Source organism: Eutrigla gurnardus, assembly GCF_963514095.1.
Source record: "Eutrigla gurnardus genome assembly, chromosome: 16".
Classification (NCBI taxonomy): domain Eukaryota; kingdom Metazoa; phylum Chordata; class Actinopteri; order Perciformes; family Triglidae; genus Eutrigla; species Eutrigla gurnardus.
In genome coordinates, this window is record NC_139927.1 from 7459885 (window position 1) to 7481564 (window position 21680).

At 42.2% G+C, this 21680-nt stretch overlaps 1 protein-coding gene across 2 annotated transcripts in view; it reads right to left on the reverse strand.

Moving 5' to 3' along the window:
• Positions 1-5945: 5945 nt before the first annotated feature.
• Positions 5946-21680, reverse strand: part of LOC311026541 (low density lipoprotein receptor adapter protein 1) — a 29579-nt gene continuing 13844 nt past the window's right edge. The window contains exons 2-10 of one of the 2 annotated variants that reach the window (XM_084030169.1): positions 19990-20132; positions 17939-18051; positions 12583-12697; positions 12144-12216; positions 11819-11905; positions 10331-10458; positions 9552-9586; positions 6875-6903; positions 5948-6386 (exon numbers count right to left, since the gene is read on the reverse strand). In XM_084030169.1, the coding sequence (XP_083886295.1) occupies positions 6340-6386; positions 6875-6903; positions 9552-9586; positions 10331-10458; positions 11819-11905; positions 12144-12216; positions 12583-12697; positions 17939-18051; positions 19990-20132 (770 nt within the window). In that variant the 3' untranslated portion in view covers positions 5948-6339. Of the gene's footprint in view, positions 6387-6874; positions 6904-9551; positions 9587-10330; positions 10459-11818; positions 11906-12143; positions 12217-12582; positions 12698-17938; positions 18052-19989; positions 20133-21680 lie in introns of both variants that reach the window. The other variant, XM_084030168.1, reaches the window with a different exon arrangement.

Consider the following 21680-nt stretch of genomic DNA (forward strand, 5'->3'; position numbering starts at 1 on the left):
AACCTCCTGAAAGTCCCATTATGAAGTTACAGCTATTGTAATGGAGTTTCTCTCACACACATCACTTCCACTGCTCACGAAAAGGAGCTTTCACACACAAACTGTCACAGAGATGCATTTTGTGCATTAAATGCTGAAGCACAGCGTTGAAACTGCGATCCGTGCACAAACGTGCTTGCCAAGTTGCGTCACAAAAAGTGTCCGAACGCAGGAAATAACTTCAAAGTGCTACAAATTAATTAGGGTGATAATATATAGCTCAAGTTATCATCGATCCTTTCATTCGGAGGTACAAAATGCACATAGTGCAGAAAAAGTGACGTGCTGAAAACCTGACGTGTGCAGTATTTCAAACACAAGATTGGTCGGCGGAATTTATGTCCCCCTCAAAGACGGGACAGTCAATCGGAAATATTGGACGACTTTGTGCCCAAATGAAGGCATGAATAAAGTGAGCTGCCTGAGTTTAGATGCGTAGTATAATAAGTCTGTAATTCACAGGTTTGAGATCACAGGCAGGGATTCCGAAGAGATCGGATCTTCTCTCACCCAACGTTGATCCACAATGAATCAAGAAGTGACGAGACAAGACCGTGTGATGCAGCACAAACTCAACCAGTCATTTCATTTCCTGACCTTTAAACTAGAACGTTCCTCATCAAAAATGTAATTACAGGTGCACCTAAGAATACAGCTCCTCCTAAAATAGAGTGGCCTCCCAGGGATTAATAGATAATGCTCCTCGTTTTGTCCTCTTAACTTTGGCACCGCAGACTTCTTTCCATTAGTTGTTCAGGTGATTTATGGGAGGCTGTTATGCTTTTTAAGTAGATTTCTAAATATGGGGTTTGCATGGGAGACCATGCGCTGCAATATTAGCAGCCTCCTCTGTTCTCCTAATTTCTACCTGGAGAGGAAATGGATGAAAAAGAAGACCTGATATTCAAAAATACAGAATCACTACTAATTAAGCCACTTTCTCAGATGCCGTTAAAACTTCAGCATTTATGACAAGCCGGTCTCAATAGATTCTAAATATCAAACAGGAAAACCATTACCTGGATGAAATGAAGCCATTAGGGCGGTGCGGGACACCTCATTGGTCGAAAAGTAGACAATAAGCAATTAGTCACAGTATGAATACTAAATGAGCTGTTAATTTGCAGATCCCAGGACACCTCGGATAAATTAGACATTGGTAATGAACAGACTCCTAACGGTGACTGCTGCTTTTAACTGCTGAGTGGCGTAACCAAGCGAAAAGTGAAGCCAATGCAGAAGTGCCTTAAAACAGCCTATGAGATGATCGACCATATTTTTGTGGAACAACTTTAACCCTTTCACAGTGTGTTTTCATTGTTTGGTTCTAGGTATTGAGCTTCACACTATCCGTCTCTCTCCTCTTCACCAAAATACCACAAGAGTTTAAATTGGCAAGTCCACGTCACCGTGACAACGTCCTCATCTTGTATGCGGTCTACAGACCGGAAAAAAACACGTTGTGCAGCACTGGACGAGATGTTCAGAAAATAACGCTACAATTCGTCAACAACAGCAGGATGACAAGCCTTGCAGTTTGCAGTGAGCTCAGATCTGTCAAAGAAAAGTAGCAGATGGGTTCTTGTCACTGACTCACCATCCCCAGAATTGCAGATTGCCGCACAGAGGCAACAACCAAGCAGCGACCACACTTTGATTCCGCGGTCGTCAATGCAGCACATGGAGTAAGTTGCTTCTCGGACTCCAGTGAGTTCTCTGAAAATATCAAAGTGCAAGTTCTTTCCTTTTTACAGCTTTTCTTCCGTGCTTCACAGCAGGCTGATCTCCCCTCTGAAGGCAGGCCTGCTTCTCTACAGCCTTTGTTCCCCCAGCAGGCGGGGGGGGGGGGGGGGGGGGGGGGGGGGGGGGGGGGATCACATTGACATTTCTGGATGCAGTCCAGTCCTTCAATGACTAGAAATCTAACTTTTAACACAAGAGTGCCTCCAACCACAGTCACAATCTGATTAAAAAGTGGACGGGTCGCTAGGTGACATGAATAATGGGTTCTTAAACATATTATACGACTTGTAATTTGGTTAGGGGATTTTTTTTTTTTTTTTTTTACCACAGATGATTTTCCAGATGCAGATTAAAGACTTTTCAAACCCCTCTGCTGGTGCAGATAAGGAGACTGGAGGCACCGTGCCGCGATGCAGCCTCCATGTCTTTAGAATAGTCATATTTGCATTCTCTTATAAACAGTCATCAGACTAAACAAACACTCAGAAAGCACTGCTGTTTCACAGAGCACACGCATACACATTCAGATAATAATGCCATCTGGAAATTCTGTTTATTGCGTTAACAACAGAATTTGTTTGCATCAGGTTCTGTGTTTCTATAATATTTTAAAGATGAATCTTTCTAAAATTAGAGCTGTGACAGCTACACAAATATCCATCGTATCTGAAATTGAATTGCTCGAGCTAGAAATCACGGTTCATATGAATATTTTCTATTTATGATTGAGAACACAAGCAATATATTGTTGTACAAACCAGGTATTCATTAAGATTTCAATCATGAGCATTGGGCTGATTGAATAAACGTATTGATTGTGTCATTCAGACGGCGTAACGAGAGGCAGGCCTCGCTTTGGAAAATGTTTGAGAACAATAGAAGGCATGGATTTAAACGGCATGTATCCACTGAAATGTTGTGGACAGGAAGGGCCGCGATAAATAACGTGCTCGTCTACTGTGGTGATTTAATTGGGTCTTTTAGAAGGCGATTTGCAACTCTTAATTAATCAAATATCCAGCAATTGTGGAATCAAATTCATTTGCTCCATTAAGACACACTGTAATCATATTGTCTGGCAATGCTCAAGACTACGCTGTATCTTTTATAATAATAAAGAAGCAGCGATGACACTGTATTCGAAAAAATGACCGTTGAAATATGAAATATTTTTACAAAGTCTTTTATTATGCATAAATATGTAACAAACCATAACAGTTTCCAAATCCTGTACACATTTTTTTTTACTGCGTGATGTTTATACACAAATTGTCTATTATTATAATAACACAACACTGTTTGAAACCCGTTAATTGCATAGATAGAAAATAAGCACCTTCTTTGAAAAGTAAACCAATACTGTAAACATTAGTGGTCCATTTGGGCAAAAAAATAGCTTATCTGAAGAATTCCGAATGCCTTTTGTTTTCTGGCCTCAAACCTTTGCAGGCTAATTTGTATTCAGTGCACTCCGGACTCAAATTGACATGTTATACTCCCAAGTCCAGGTCTGGCCCCCCCAACCCACTCCCGCATGGAAAATTCTGGGCTGCACCAAAGCACCGCCTCCATTCATGATTTTCTGTGTATCAGTGTGCTCTATACAGAAGACTGGCTGCATGAAACAAAATAACAACCCAGAGGGACTTGGCTGCAAAATAAAATCACATCACACTGCTTTTTTTTTGCTTGAAAATCAATCATAACGGGAAAAAAATCTGGGTTAAATCCAAGTGTGACATCTAATTGTGGCCGGCTCTCTGCGTTGGATAATGATGCAGCTCGTGGTGAAACTGCTGAGAAGCAACTCAGGCTTTTATCCCCACATCAAAACTCAAGTTCGTATTGAAAACCATTATCGAGGCTGAAAGCTCCTGGACAACAGCCCCGTCTCCAAATATCACTCAATAGCACTGAATCAGCGGAAGCCTCCACACATGAATCAAGTCAACGATGGAGCTGAAAAGGTGAGAAAGCGTTGCAACGATACTTTCCACTCAAAAGGAGATGTTGGAGAGAAAATGATGCTGCATTTTGACTGTGCACTCTGCTCAACAGTCAAGGTTAAAATGCAAGTTTGCCTCCGTAAACAAGCGACAGGCTATTTGTGACCCAACACGGTGTAGAGCATCCTTCTGGAGATGAGTCGGTATTTCAGCCAGCCAGGAACCAAACAATGCAATTAAGCTTCGTGGCGTAACCTGATAAAGCCATCCAATTATTCTGCAGCGGGTGTCATGACAACGACACCAAGCCCCCCCCCCCCGTTAGCTCCTGCGTCAGTCACGATGCTGTGGATACAGAGAGATGGACCACTTCAGCCAGACTGGGGAAAAATAAATAATATCCTCTCGACAGCGAACCTCATCTGAGTGGTGGATAAAAATTATTTGCTGAGCTCTTAGCAGAGCAATAAGCCGTCTATAATAAGATTCGGGACCACGGAGGGTTTTTTTTTTGTGTGGCACAGATTGCAGTTAAGAGAGGAGCACGTGAACCGACTCCATCACTTACAGGTGATGACCGAGTTGAGACTTAATAACCGTTACTAATGGATATTTTGTAAAAAGAAGCAAATACTGCAATGGAAAAAAAAAAAAAGCATACAACTACATTTGTACAAATTGCCTAACCCTAATGCAAAACATACAAGCATCTGCACATTCTCAACAAGAGGGATAATTATTTTCAAGAACAACCTGTGTGAAGCCCTGATTCTCTTCATCCTACTGCTTTTATATACAATATGCACACATAAATAACACAGCTTCGACATTGAAAAAATACAGAATATGGAAATAGGTTTCTTTTCTCTGATAGGTTGGCCTAACCACACGTGTCCTCGTCACCATCGCTATTCTTTAACAGGAACATCTTTATATACAGTGGTGGCTGACTGAATAGGGAGACGGCAGAATGTAAAATAGTTATGACATAATCGTTACACAAGTCATATTCATATAGAGAAAAGTTTGCTGTTGAGTGATTGTGTTTTCTTTACATTACAAACACAACATCTATTGATGCTGTTAAAATAAAGCAAGCAAGCACATCCGTTATGAATGGAATATTCATTCTTGTGTGTTTTCTTGAGTGATTTTTGGTGGGGTTCCAGCTTTTTTTTACAGATTAAGAGGTGTACGCCAAATTATTTTACACATCACGTTCAGTTTTGTCATCATGATTCGTACCGATATCTCGGCTCCAAAGTCTGTGAAAGTAACCCTGGTGATGTTCGGGTTATAACTCAGAATACGTGCCTTATAGGTCTAATAAAAGATCAAACTGCATTATGGGAAATAAAGGGTCCATACCAGAGATTACAGGTGAGGAAATGTGCTCCTCTGCTGCTTACAGTTTCATCATTCTGTGTCCTTGGAGGCACCCAGCGTTATGAAAGTGCTTTAAATGCCTGGGCTACAGTCGCTCGTCTGAGACTGTAAGTGTCTGACACTACAGAGCAAAATCTAAAACTTTCAGCAACATCTCATGGCCTTCCTCGGCAGAAAAGAAATGCTGAGTTGTCATGGTGATTGTTTAGGTTGCTATCACAACGCAGAATAGATTTTATTTTCATTATTCGATGCCCCAACCCGGTTCATATTGTATAACAAACTAAACCATCTTCATAACTGAGCAAATCCATCTGCTGAAGATTGTCAAGAGATGTGGTTTCAAGCGTTGGATGCACAAAGTAAGCAGCTTGTTTTGGGAAATGTCGGCCAAAAACACTAAACTGTGCTTGATTTGTTGTAAAAAATATATATACAGACACTGCACCACATTCTGTAAAGGTTACATGTATGCCTCGTATTTTCACATTTTATTTATGTTGCAATCAATAAAAAAATAAGACATGTGGGTACAGTTAGCCTGTGTGTCTAATTTCAACATCACGTGATGTTTCATTCTAAAGAGCTAAGCTTGAATCAGCACAAACTGAATGATGAACGTGAAATTCATCAAACTGAAGATTTGCACCAGCTTTGCTGGACTTCTTCCAGCTTTGCTGAGAGCGCACAGATGTTTAGGAAAGAGATGAGCCTTTTATGTACACACAGCTCTGGACTACTTGATGCTGAGATAATCTAATTTACAAGCGGAAGTGTTTTACAAATTTAGATTAAAAGAAAGAGACATCTTATGAGTCTTGTGTGCGGGAACATCTTTGAGTAGAAATGTGTCGTTCTCGCACGTCTTGCCGTGTTGCTCGTTGTGTGCACCGTCCTTCATCTGGCAGTCCGGGAGAATCTGAATATGGCTCCGAGGAGTGTGTGTTGACTTGCAGGCATTCACAGAAATAGCAGTTTCTACTATGGGGGATATCCATTCTGTCTTCCCTGCAGCAGCCACAGAAAATCAAACCTCTCCCATTCAGGCTGTGCATGTAGTGAAGTGTGGTTTTGTCATCTGTTCAAGCGATGTGTGCCGTTTTGTGTTTTTTTTTTCGTTCGTGTCTATTTCCTGTGATGGTGTAAGGTGGGCAGCTATTACCAGCGTGTTATTCAAATTCATTGTTGCAGACGGATAGATTCTCATCGGAGACATCTCCGGGACTCAGAGCTGCATCGTCAGAGACGGGTTCGGAGCAGGACTTGGCCAGTCTGACAGACAGAATGAGAGGAAGAGAGAAAAAAAGAATAATATTGCTACAGAGGTCAGAGGCAGGAAAAATCGATTTGCCAAAGCGGGTTTGTGGGATATAAAAAAACAGGTTAAAAACTGAGAAAAGAAGAAAAGATCAAATGTAGAATTACTGGATGGACAGTGAATGCAGGAGGGCGAACATCAGTGGCAAAAAACTCCAAGGTCACTCATAGAAACGAAGGTCACCATCAAAACCAATTGATAATTAGAGCACTAAGTGGACTGAAGTGCTTCTCTCTACGACACACTAGTTCACCACGTTTCCATTTCAACAAATACATCTATGGTATGACTGGATAGAGTGGAGGTGGAGTCACACATGCAGATGCCAGTACCTTCCCTGGATAGGGAATGTCATGTCAGCTCATCACAAAATAGTAGTAATGCACAGGAAAAAAAGGAAGGAACATGCAATATCAAGAATGCATATAACATGCGGGCTTACCAGGGTCCACCTCATCCACCTCCATGTTGCTGCATGCCAGATAGGAGACAGAGGAAACCACGACCGTGTGACTAAACGGTAAAACACTCAGCATGTCTCTTACTTAGAGACTGAAAGGCACAGAAAAACTCCTAAATGTGCACAAGGTCATGTCTTCTCCCGGCGTCACCACTCACAAAGAAAAGAAACACTCAAGGAGCTTAGAATGACAAAAAAGAGGTTTAAATAAATAAATATTCGTCACAATTAGATGAGGTTAAATAATTCTATCACTTATAGCGAGCAGTAATTTGCTGTTCACTCCGAGGTCACCGTGAAGCCAAGAAATCTTAAATGCGTTTAAATAAAACGCATTTGAACTTGATGTCAGTGGTTGAATAAACTTGAATAACTACCCATTATTCTCACACTTAGATTTGTTCACAGAGGCCTGAACTCTGACCTGCGCTGATGCAGTTAATTAAAAATGTGAGGAGGACTATGAAGCGAAGCTAGTGACCCCTATAGGAAAAGCTGCTGCGTGCACACAAGTGGAATAAAGTGGGTTTAAAGTGGACCACCAACTGATCCACTTATACCTTCTTTAAGTTCACACACTCACTTTGAAGAGGCTAAGCAGAGATCAGCTCAAGAGATCTGCTGATACGGATTTCCTGCACAGGAATGTGTGTGGGTCATCTCCTTATAAATTCCTATTTTGATGATTAATGAGCAACACAAAGCTCTTAGAAATGTGTGTGTGTGTGTGTGTGTGTGTGTGTGTGTGTGTGTGTGTGTGTGTAAAACTGCTTCGTCACGATTGACATTGACTCCCTAAACATTTGTAAAAAAGTGCCCAAAGAGCCGAGATCACGACCTTCCTCTGCCGTTATAAAGTCACATGACACACCGGGGAGGTGCGACGGCCACGGCAGCTCCGTGTGATCCGGAGTCTTCCACGTTTCAGGACAGATCGTATCCGACCGTTCGCTGCCACAGCAGCGCCCGGCTTCCTTGTTGACCTCCGCTCTAACGGCCCCACAATCCTCCAGCGTTTCCTCCAGGATGTCAGATACAGATCAAAGTGTTCCACTTCCTCCGTCCGACATCCACACTTAAGGTCAGCGTTTCCTTCGTCCCCGCTGAGAACGGCCTCGGGGAGGACTCGCCTCCCTCTTCTGATCTCTGTTCACGCTCATCAGCCAGCATCGATACACGAAAATCTCTGCTTGGCTTTAAACATTAAATGCTCCAACCTGAGCCCATCAGCTGACCGGTCTGACCTCTGTGGACGAGTGGGCTACGTTTCAGGGGTTGAAGCCAGCGGATATCCGGGCCAAGACTTCCTGTTCCGTGCACAGCTCATTGTTTACGGTCCGATCGGCAACTTGAGACGCACGACAGGAGTTGGAGTTAGGAGACGACCGGAGTGCAAGGTCATTTCAAAATCAGTAAAAAAGCCAAAATCATTGTGAGTTCCAAGATTGCATTTCGCCTGATGGGTTCCGCCTCTTCTGCTCTCTTTGTCGTCTGCATTCAGCCGAAGCCGAAATGTCATTTATTTAATAGCGCTACGGACTACAAACGGAAACCTGAATGCCTCTGGTTTTAATATTGCATCCCCTTTGCCTACAGATTCGACATGTGAATACATAATCGGTTTATGGCGATTAAACATATTAGCCGCAGGCAACAGGAATGAATGATCTCTTTAATGTGTGAAGCTGCTCTCCTCTGTTCATGCAGGGATGAAACGGCTCTGCAGGACACGCTGGTTATATGATGAAATGAAAGCAACGCAGACACTCATTAGGCTGAATCAGATTGTTGCACATCGAGGGACATTATCAGAGAGTATGTCCGAGGTTCTGAGTGCACGACATTTTCAGCATTAAAGTTAATCGTGTGTCATGTGTTTTATTCCTCAGAGGAGGCCTTTTATTACACAAAATGCATTTTTAACCTGCGAGACAAACATTTCACATCTCAGAGGCATCTCACAGACTCAAAGAACATAAGAAGAGTTGCATTTTAAACCTAGTTTAGAGATAAAACGCTGTAGAGTCCTTCCTGGCCTCGGTTACTGTGGTTCAAGAGCGGCGATCTCACCAGACTTCGGACTGCAGTTTAGTGTCGAACACAAGCTTACAATAGTATAATAGTATATCATGAGGTCTTCTGTCATGATATGAGTAGTTTCATATCTCAAAAATGGTATAACTCACGATATATGTTTTGGTATCTTTTGTGAATAAAAGAGTGTTTTCTCATTTAGTTAAGAACATGCAAAATATTAAAGTTTGTCGACGTAATCATGTATCACGATATCTTCATATATGACATCATCACAATCTGATTCTGTTGGAAGATAAATTATTGCTTTAATTAATGCTGACAGCTGAATACAAAACAGCCTTGTATTATTTATTGCTGCCCGCTCTGACTCACTCAGTTTGGTCTTTTCATGCTGGTTATTTTGTATAAATGAATATATTTGTGTCAAATAAAGTCTTTCTTATTTAAAGGAGATAACTGACAGCTGACCATCATCCTCCAGGCAGCTGTCAGATTTGCTTGACAGCATTCAAAAGCTGATCCACTGTTTGGAAATGGCATCGATATAAATATGGTTTCATAAATTTAGTTTCCTTTCCTAAATTAAAGCACAGTGGTCAGCAGACTTGTAGTCAAAGGTTACCTTGAGAACGCATCATCGAGTCCATCCTCCACATCCTGTTGGGACATGAAGAAAAAGAATCAATACACACATACATTACCTGAAATTACTACGAAATCCTGCTGCTTCCATGCTTTCAAGCAGCCTCTTCCATGACTCAGCTGTTTGTCATAACTTATTTATCCAAATGACACACAAATTCATTTATGAGCTAAGAAAAATCTAATATTGCACAGATTTTTGACCGGAACAATCTCTGACTGTATGGCAACATTGCATCATTTATATATGGGAGGAGGATATAAATAAATTGATTTTGCTCAACGTTTTCTGCACTTGGTTTGAGGAAGGAAGAACATTATAATTGCTTTGCATTGTTTCATTTTATAAGATACTAATAGATGTGATACAATAAATCATTCTGTCCAATTAACAGGCAAACGTGGAGGGATTATTAACAACATTAAGAAAATATGGAAAAGAATATGTTACATTCACAGGCACCAGCCTATAGGCGAGACATTCTAAAGAATATGGTGCCACCTAGTGTTAAGGACCTGTAAGTGAACACCAGGATGGTGACAGAAACATGCAACTGCAATTATAAACCTAATTATACATAAGCCATGTTAGTTTACATATAAATTCATTGCATGCAGTACGCTGTGCAGATTTAAAACTTTGGGAAAGAGACACTAGTTTTGCTTTCTCAGAAGTCGGTATCAGGAGAGAAGAAGTTCCTGAGTAGCTGAGCGTAAACCTGTCTTCACCGTAGCCTGGAGGCAGATGGTGAGACCTACCCAAGAGTCGTGTTTGATGGGTCGCCTTCGCGTAGGGTTACTGCGAGGGCACGGCGAGCTGAGCGAGGCGGAGAAGAATGGCCTCCGGAGCTTCTCCTCCATCCCGACGGGCTTGCGTGTCTCTGGATCTGAGAGAGGCGACAGGTGTGGACCGGAGATTGACAGGAACACGGGAGGTGAGACAGAAAAGAGAAGACGACGGGGAGACATCCAGACACATGACGGAGGAGAGAGAAGCAGAGACCTGTCGGCGTTTTTCTTGTCTTTTTAAGTCTCTGCAGCACAGAAGGCAACTTCCTCTGCAAGAGGCCCAATTTAAATCAATCTCTGTAAAAACCTTCATACTGTGCCAATTAATCCCGAAGTCCTTGAGACCTTCACGTCACATTTTCTCTCCGTCCTTGGGCCAATACCACTGGAAACCGAGCCGGTTTTAATTCAAAGAGTCGGCCCTTATCTAACAACAAACCCAAAGGATGATTAAGTCTCATTTTGCAGACGCTTTGACCCCCGAGGAGTGGAAAACATTTTGACCTATAAATGTCACGGCTATTGGATAGCTCTTAAAATCTGCTGCTTCCCTGAATGACTTCATGAGTGAGCTATAATTGGGAGATTTGTCCTACTAAAGGACCTCTAGCATACTCATAACCTCATGAAAAATATAACCACAAACTGGGTAAATGGACATTAAGGTGGTTTCTGCTTTCCAGAACAGACGTGCTCGCCATCGAATCGAATACAGTTCTTACAGAAATCTCCGGGTGCTAAAATGTTTTTTTCCCCAGCAGAGATTTTTCTGTGGTGTTCCTCAAGTTCTTTGTCTTAATGTGAGTTGGTGGAGTCTGACAGATGTCTGTCAGATGATGATATGTGGTTAGAAACAATGTTTTGGAAATTAAAGGATGAGAATTCTCCTCGAGAAAAGTATTTTTACTCGTTTATAGCAAGTTGTCATTAATAATTCAAGAGTTTAAGGTAATATTTTGCCTTTCTGGCAAATATATTTGTCATCTTTTTCTGTGGGGGATTAGATGAGACATTTGATACCAATCTCATGTCTGCATGCTAAATAAAAACACAACACATTGTGTTGACTGGGGGATTATGTGCCAGACAACCCCCCTGGAAGAGGATAAGCTTCGAAGCTAATTTTACAATGATCAACTTGCCAGTATGAACACGACACTCCCCCGTTTCCAGCCTTTATGCTAAGCTAAGTTAATCACAGTCTCCAGACAGACGTGAGAGTGCTTTCAATGGTCTCATCTGAAGCTCAAATCACATGAAGAACGATAAGGTTTATTAAATTGTATGTTGTTAATTCTTAAATTGGAAAATCATGCTTTTAAAAAAAGTCACCGTTCACTGAACCTTGTTTTGTGGTCCTTATTATAAATAAATTCTGTCCTCTTCTTTTACTAATAAAATGTAATTGTTGTTGAATGAGACGCACCGAGCACTAAGAACAGAGTTGAATGAACTCACCTGCAGGAACACACGGAGGGTCGGTCGTCTCCGTCTGACCTTTGCTCGCTGCACAAGAACAGCAGGTTCTGGCCTTTTTGCTTTTATCTGCGACACACAAAAGAAAACTGCTTTTAAAACTAAACCTGTAGAAAACCACAGGATGTTTGATGTGTGTTGGTATTTTATAATTTTATAGGCTGGGTGTACAGTAGTGAGTCACTTCTGTAGTGTGGTGGAGATTGTGGGGGCTCAGAAATGAAGCACTTTCCTTACGTTCCTGTGGTTGTTGAACATATTCAATAACTGCCCTCGGTGTCACCTTCTTCCTCTCCAGTGAACTCACCTTCCTGAGCAATCTCCCAAAGATCGAGGGCTACTTTAAAGGCCTGGGCTACCGTCAGTGTCACAGCCTGAGCCTGAGGAGGAAAGAAAGGGGGAATAATAACACATAGTGATATATAAAACATAATAAAGAAAATCATTTAAATTTCTATTTTTAGTCCAATTATTTAACCATCTACAGTAATATTTAGTTAAATAATCTATTAACTAAACTATTTGTCATCCTAAATATATTGGATCAACAGTACAGACTGGTTGGCTGTGCAGAGTCCTGCCACAAGGTGGAGCCACATACCATTTAAGCAGATTGCTACCTAAAGTGCATTTTCTATGTTCTTGGTCCCCAAACAAACTGACCTGATAAAGTCCATACATCACGCTAATTACAGACATACACATGTGTTTGAAACAAAATCACTAAACAAGAGTTGCACACTTACAATCTTCTTCTTTTGGCAGAGAAATGCATGGCACTCCAGGGTCTCGTTGAACTGACTCTGGGAGACGTACGCGAAGACCTTATCCTGAGTTTTATCTGCTGTGCAGTACGAGATTCTGGAAAGAGAAGAGATCGAGAGAGAAAAAAACATTATTTCAGTTACAAACACCATCGGTTCCCCTGCTAGAAGTGCAACTATGAAAGATCTTCTACATTGCCAGTGTTTTGGTTCATTTTGTAAAAAGAAAAAGACACGAAAATCTTGAGTGAATACATAGAAATGAAAAGCAAGAAATACGTTTTTACATTTTGGTATTATTACATTGACATAATCATTAATGAATTAATTGTAAAAGGAAATGTCATCTCACAGCAGAATTTATTAAAACATTCATTCACCGTTCTACTCTCCGTTCCCAGTAAACATAGACAGCCTGGACAAAGGACCAAATGTGTTGATGAAATACTGTGTTTTTTCAAAGATACCTGCCGAGGGTGACAACAAAGGATGTTCGTGACGCACGCCTGCCTGAACAAGTATTGGTTTCTTAACTGTTTTTCTTCCCCAGCCCGGCGAGATGACAGATCCTATTTGCAAACGTGAAGCATATTTATTGCAATAAAACTAAAATAAAAAAAAAGATGCTTTCTGTGATTTCCGTTTTGTATTTTGTTAGGAGAGAAAATGTTTCCACCAGAGCAGCAGTGACATCCAAGCTGACGGAGCTCTTCAATACTTCATATTTATATACTTATATACTTATACTTATATTTTCAGATAAAGTGTTTTAAACAAAGCAGAAATTATGATGCATTTCATTTCTGAAATAATTGAAATATCTGTATTTCTCCTGTAAGTTATGAATGGAAAAGTCTCTATTGATCTCCACTGTGACGGCGTTGCACTCAACAGTCCCACTGAACCTCTCCTGGATCTGATAACTGGTTTCAAAAAATCCAATTGTCTGCAAATCCAGTGACAGCTAGGGCCAGTTATGTTCAATGGTGATCTAAAACCAATCTAGACAAAGCCCACCGAGCCATTTGGCATCCCCCACAACAGCTTGTATGGGTTTAGTGAAGCGACGGACACAAAGCCGGTGCAAAACCGTCTTCTAAGCAGCACAAGGACCAGTTTTCACTCTCATGAAGCAGGTATGGAACTCCACAGGCCAACAGTTCTTAATTTCTCTCAGTTGCATTGAGCGGAGTGCGGACCCCTATCTTCCGTCGGCATGGTAACGTGTGGAACAAAAAGGGATGCGCAGCTTGCGGCCCGCTCATCTGCTGCAACACTTCAAACGGGGGCGCTAAAAATAAAAGTAATGTATTCGATCAAACAACAAGCATGAAATCACCAGCGCTCAGATCTCGCTCTCGGATTGTTTGCTGGCTTGCACCACTGATGCATGACCCACATTGCAATGCCCATGACACCCAGCTCTGCAACCCCCACCCCCCCACCCCCTCCAATGCTCCAAACTTATAGTTGGGCCTTAATTGCAGGAAAATGAGCGCAGAGAAAGTTGAAAGGGTTGACCTATTTAACTTTGGTTTTCTCAACTTAATTATCATCTAATCGAGATATTATCTACTTTCTAGCCTAGAATATGTTGGGAAATCTGATTTCACTTCCGTCAGGGGGGCTTCTATTTTTGAGCATGGACACAATTTGCATCTTACTGTATGAACACTTGTTTTTCTAAGAAGATTAACTGTATACATTATTGACAGCAGAGGGATGCATTATATACTGCACAGCGATGCATATCCTTGCTCAGGCTGCAGATAATATCAATAATATAAATCAGTAACCTCTAAAAGACAATGAAGGAGAGGAAAATATTGTAGAAAAGTGCCTTTGCATTAAAGTTAATTAACAGATTTTCTTTCTATAACTCATCAACTTAAAGGTCACGTCATGCATATGATCAACAAAGTTTTAAATAAAGGTTCCAAAGGCTCTGAACCATCATGCACGGACCGATGAGGACTAGCCTGAAGATACGAAGTCTGCACAGCCGACGCCCGAAACCCATCCCTCTTCCCTCGTATCGTATCCTGCAGCGGAGAGATACCCGGGTCTCAGACAGAGTTTCACAGATGCATTCTCCACAACAAAGTGCTGTTCATTGGTCACAACGTGCTGTGGAGATGTTCAGCAGCAAACATAAGCCAAATGAGCAAATAGGTCAGCGAACACAAAGTGCCCGTCTGGCCCCGAAGTATCCGAAGTATCAGCAAGAACGACTGTAATTTGAACATTAAACCGTGTATATAATTACACAATGATGGTTATGATTCTTTTTTTACGGCCCATCTCCTGTTATCAATAGCAACAGTTTCATAACTATGAGTGTATTGTGCAGTGTGGCTCTCCAAAGACTGTTCATTATAATTTAGCAACCATGTGCAAATAATGTGAATCCCCTGGCCATTAGCTGCGCGTCACTCCCTCTCTCTCCCCCCCCCTCTCTCTCTGTTACTGTTAACAAAAGGCAAATGGCCAAAATAATAATTCAACAGGAATCTCATTGAGGTGAATACACATTTAAGATTTCATCTTCACACAAGCCACTTATTCCATTTACAGTCACTTCTATGGAGTGTGAACAAAACAAAGGCCCCTAAATTAAAAAAAAAAAGTGTGGATTTGACTCATTATGAGACAAAAGAAACAACTTTTAATTACTGCCATCCACAGAATACGCCTTCAGCTTGAAACAACAAAAGGGGGGGGGGGGAGGAGGGAATTAATAATTGACAGCATCACAGAATTCCCACTAAGCTTGAACAACAGAAGCTGAGCTGTCAGTCAGCGTCATATCTCCAAAGGGGGCTATGTGGACCGCCAGGCTTTGATCTCCTCAGTGTGTAGAGCACCGGTGTGTATGAGGCAGAGAGGGAATATCAGCGGAGATATTCAAATATTTACAGAACAAAGCGTGAATGAAATTTCACACATGAAAGCCTTGGATTCTCTTTATACACCGAATAAAGCAGGTACGCCATTTAACACAATAATAAACTACTTTTGTTCAACTTTTGAACCTGACATAAGTGCATTAATGAAAAAACAGCATTGCAGGGAAGCAGGCATCAACAAGCACATTCTCAAAAATAAGAAAATGTCATGCAAAGAATCATTTCTCACAAATCGGTGCGTCAGAACAACGTGCATCATTAACAGGTGGAGTCACACTTTCAGCTCTCCGTTTCTGACCCGTACGTTTTGCTCTAATTGATATGCTGCTCGGTCTCTGAGAGCTGCAGTCAGAATATGAATCGGTAACAGCGATGCACCTCACAATCTTCTGCTGTTTGGGTGATGCAAGGAACACAGACTATATGTTATATAAAAAATAGCAGAGACACACAAGACAATAAGATTTTATTAGTTTTCAATACATGGATTTCAACCAGGTTTATAGTGTATTGGATATAAAAGACTTTTTAACTGAAAATCAAACCAAACAAGCCACTTGTCTACTGATCCATCTTTTTTCTGACTGAATAGTTCGGCATTTTGTAAAGTGTGACGTTAGAAGGGAAGATGTGTATCAACATTACATATATATCCTGTTTGTTCTACAAACAAATGAAGTGTCACAAGTGTTTTATCTGTGAAAATATATACTCTGGTGCTTCATAACGTCAAAATATCCAAGCATTACTACTGTATCATCAAACCATCATCCTGTGTGTGTTTTAGTCCCCAATCTCTGCCAGCAATTAGACCAACAGCACCTCTACAAGGCAGACGTGTTCATGTTCAACCTTATGATAATATCATCTGAGTGGATGAAAAATCAGATGCGCTGTAAAAATGAGCTGTCGGGAACTGCCTGCCGATTTCCATTTCAGGTTGTCGATGCCACCGATCGAGGATGATGTTCATTGTGTGTGTGTGTGTGCATGTGTGTGTGTGTGTGTGTGTGTGTATGCATGTGGGTGGATGGGGTGATCCTGTCTGTGTTCTCTCCCCCACTAAGCTTTGCCTGAAGGAAACAGCCCAGCCTACATTAGTTGTGGATACACAATTAACTCTAGAAAGACATTTGCATACACTCGATTGTGTGAGGTGCATACTTATAAATGCTCATGTGTCCATCCATGCATGTTGACACGTGCACACACACACACACCTTTTGTTTTCCCAACTATTTTCCTCCTTACTTGTTATGCACATTTTGATCCAATCCCTTTCATCTACCCTCCTCTTTCTTTCACCCTTGACTTGCTGTCTTGGCCAATAAGTGGATTATGTGCAACTAAAATAAGACAAGAAAGGAGGAGGAAGAGGGGAAATGGGGCTTCGGGGAGGCATTGTGGGTGGGGGGTGGGGTCTCATAAAGGGGATAAATCAATCCTCAGTCAACCCGAGCTCTGCATGTGGCCCCTTCTTCTCCCGTCTCATTCCTCCGGAGTATTGCCCGAGCGTGAGATTCAAAGTGGGCAATTAGTTGTGGAGTATTCCTGCCTTCAGAGCTCTGTTTATGTTAATATGAGCAGAAAAGAAAGATTTCTTTTCAAGACAGTAAAAAAAAAAAAAAAAAAAAAAATGAGAAGGGGGGAGGAGAGGAGGGGAAGATAAGGAGAGAAGAGAAGGAGATCAAAGACGAGGCTGATTCCCCTGGCCTGTGGTCTGTTACCGCTGATAAGGTGGATCAAAAACAGATGCAGACCGACCACATGTATCACACACACACACACACACACACACACACACACACACACACACACACACACACACACACACACACACACACACACACACACGCCTGTTCTGTAATCACAATCCAGCCATGTGATATTTAGACTGTAATCCTCAATGACACAAGGCCCAGTCTATATTACAGGATGCTATCCAGTGAGGGAAAGCCAGCCCCACACACACACACACACACACACACACACGCACACACACACACAAAAACACACACACACAAACACACACACACTTACACACACACTTCTCTGATTTCAGTGGACTGGAAGCTACATGATGCCGAGAAAGGGGTTAGCTTTCATTGACATGGAGAGACAGTATCAGGTGCCTTCCCAGCAACCCCCCTACATGCCCTCCCGTTATTGGTTTCCGAGTGAATTGATCAAACTCGAGACTCACAACAGCTCTGAGCAGAAAACTGCCTGGTTTAATCCAGCAAAACGGAGCCCAAGCAGTGGACAGAGAGCAAAGTGACCCAGATAGAGGGTATCGGTTTCTTTTATGTGTCAGATGAAGCCATTTCTTTATTTTTAGGACTCGACTTGAAGGATAACCAGCCTTGTTGTGCAGCCACTGGGCAGGTTTCTCTTTAAAAATCAATTTCAATGCAGAGCTTTTTCTTATTTACCTGTATATGGAGACATTTTCTATGAGGTCTGTCGTCTCCGTGTCCGTCATGATGATGCCCTTCGGCGAGACCGTCAGTGTGACTTTCCGAAACTTCTTAGCGCTGGCTCTGGCCTGTCGATCCCAAATATAAAGAAATATAAAAAACACATCTTCATGCACATTAAAATCAGATCAGAATGTCTTGCCACAGAGCTACCCTGTCCCTTCTACATGAATATTAGATGATTTTATTTCGGATTATACACCAAAAACCCTCGTGTGTGTGACAGTGGCTGCCAAGCAAAATTAGCCAGCCTGCATTAGGTGTCCCGGAAATGTGGGGAAATCATAAAAAATAAATATAAAAGAAAAGAAAGTGCCACAGCTTGAGGGAGGAAAGCTGCAATGTGTAGGCCAGAATGAGGGCTACAGTTTGCAACTCGAGGCCGGGCTGGCAGCCACTCGCTTCCCCCTGCCGCTTTGCTCCATCTGGAGGTTCAGAAAATACGGCCATAACGCTGAGGCGGCGGTCTGTGAGAGCGCCTGTTGACAATGACAATGACCCTGTTACCATGCAATTACCGGTAGCTAACAAATGAGAGCAGTTTATCTTCACATCAGGTTAAGAATCGGTAGGAATACAGCGGGGAAGAAGACATATTATTTCTACATTCACCCTGCATGAGAACGTGAAAGGCAGAAGCAGCGGGATCTTTGCTTCAACAGAACGTAGGACTTTTGAAGGACAGCATGAACTGTGCCGTGGCTCGCTGTAGGAGCCTGAATGCCCTAGGGACGGAGACACGGTGCAGCATTCTGCTTATAAACCCACAGCACTTACAATATGGGGAACTCATAATAGAGAGGGAACGAGTGCTGTGTGCTGAATGCAGCAGCTCATTCATGGAGGAAGCGCTACAAGCGTGTTTCCCCCCGGCGTGTTAGTTGTGCCAAGAGGCAAAAAAAAAACTATCTGACAGCTTGAGATACGCCTCAAGTTCAGCGTTTTCCCCCCCATACGTCGGGTCCCTCCGTCTCGTCTTATCACGGCCGACTGAGGCATGTGGCAAATGGAAAAAAGTCACAAATGCATTGGGTAATCCCATTCAGGTTGATTGGTTTGCGAGGGAACAGGCAGAGACAAGTGAGTTGATTTTCCTGTCCCTGTTCTAAATCAATTGAATCTTAATCCCGCCATTAGGTTCTGTTCAGTCTCTAATTGAGAAGTGGGGGGGAGGGTTGTGATTAGGCTGCCTATGACGGGCTTTTCTTTCTGCAGAGAAAGCCTTCTTGCTGATTAGACATTCTTATTGTTGGCAGCGTTCAGTGAAAAGGTGTGCATGTGTGTAATGGGAGGTGGGATTTTAATTAATAATTAATCAAATATGTGGAGCCCATCCACAAACTCCCTGGTTTTAAATGCTACAGTTTGTTCACAGTTTTTCAAAATAAAATCAAGAAAACCATGCTCAGAAATCCCCCATGTGGCTTAGCGTTGTCAAGCAAACATCATATCACTGATTTGACTGCCGCACATGTGCAAGCCCCGATAATCCCGGATTAGCAGCGATGTCACTGACCTTGATATAAACATGACCCAACTCCAACTACATGCCAAGAGTATTACAGAAATTTGAAGGTGAATGACGCTGATGTGCTCAGAGTTAAAGCCATTCTGGTGGGCATTGAAATATTTCATAGAACGATTTAAATCTAAACTTTTTTCCCCCTTCATAATAAATGGTGACAAAATACTCTCCTGCAGCATCAGAATAACATGAATAAAAATCTACATTTGACAAGCATATAAAGTCGTTCAGATGATACGCAAAACAGTTTCAGGCTGTAATCACACAAATCCCCAAGAGACTATCTATAAAAAGCATCGGCGTAATTGAAATCGTCACAGTGTCACTATTGAAATTTCACGTTGACCTTGCCTACAGATTTACACGCAACAGTCAGAATAAGTAATAATAAACTTTATTCATGATACTTGAAATTAAATACAAAGAACAGTATAACTTCCACGATACGTCTGTATGAGTCAGGAAGGGATCGGTTTCTCACCGTGGCAACAATTCTGCGAATGGCAGCCGAGGCCATGTCCTCGCCTTTGGGCTGGCCCACCAGAGTCATGCCCAGGTACTTCACGTTGAAGACCATCCCCTCCAGCAGAGTCTCCTTGGTGTCCGTCCAGTTCTCTGGCAGCTCTGGTTGGACAAAAAAAAGACAGGCCATAGGAAATCAACAAAACGCTCCGGTATGGCTAAAACAAGGGCATGCAAGCCTAATTAAAACAAAGAATATACATCAGCTTTTCAAACAGTTGTGGATGGATGCCTGCTAATGATAGATGTCACATAATCCTCTTAGTCATATCACGCTGTGCATTATTTTGAAAAAGGGGATTCACCCGTTGGGAGGGATCACCTTGAAAGAAACTCCATTTCAAAAAAGTCTAACCGTCGGCCAGAATCCGTTTCCAAGTCAGTGTCTACTTTGCATGGTTTGTTAAGCAGACTGTTTACAATACGCACAGACAGCATGAGGGTTGGCAGAGTAACGTCACAGCTGAGCAGACAATGGCTGGAATGTTGGAGTTCAGTCAGACTGAGTACAAATCATGTGTGACATAATACATCTTTTTTTTTTTGCGTTGCTAGAAAGTCAGGTATTTTCTATTTCACTTGTGAAAAGCAGGAAGATAAGAATTAGCCATCAGGTCAAACGTGAGTGAGAGAATAAACACATTGTGTGATTTATTATGTGTGTGAAACCATCCATAAGTGATTTCTTTCTATAGCAGACAGCAGTATTGATCTCAGAGAACTAACCCAGTATACGCTGTGTGCTCTGATACAGACTACAGAATGGCTGCAACGTCCTGCTGTTGCTGTGATTTCCAACAGGTACCACCGAGCTGTCCTCTATAGGCAGGCGGGCACATGCAGAGAGCTTAAAATATCTCCCAACAGCACCTGGACACCCTGCAGTGGAGCATCAGGAGAGGAATAACTTACAAAACCAGACAACAGACCGCATCCTGTGATAAACTTAATGGGGCGATAAATGACACATGATGCACATTTTAAAGTCTCTTAACGCCGAAGTCGCCGCGATAAAGACAACATGCATAAACGGCTGATAAACAGTCATATAGAACCCGTTTCCCTCCTCCAGAGGTATTTCTACTCAAACACCCGCTGGAATGAGAGTGAGATCGGCATAGACTGAACAATGGGAGGCCGTGGAGAGAGAGAAACAGACACACACAATGAGCGTCTAACCCTCTACTGGGCTACACTGGCACCAACCTCTCCACACGGGCCCAGCCATCTGTCCCTGGCAGGCCCCATGCAGCTGTGAAGGCCAACAGCAGAGAACACCATCCCCTTAAAACGCTTCCAACAACTCTGAATTATTAACTAATCTTCAATCATACTTTGGGGGATGCTTCAAAACCAGAGAGTGCATTTCATGTTATGCTTAGATGCCGGCCGGCATGGTGTGTTGCTTTCGACGAGCTCTGGATGAGAGGTGTGTGGCGGGTAAAAGTCTCATGTTGTGCATCTGATGCTCGGAATAATTCATTGTTCTGCGGCTGCAGGTTCAATAACCTTTTAAGAGTGGATCTTTATTGGAATGGAACCAGGAGGAATTTATCATTTCTTTTTCTGCTCTCCACCGCAGGTCAGAGGTCAGGTTCAGTGACTGAACAAAGGGTGTTTCAGTAAGGGCCTTTTGATTTCCACAATGTG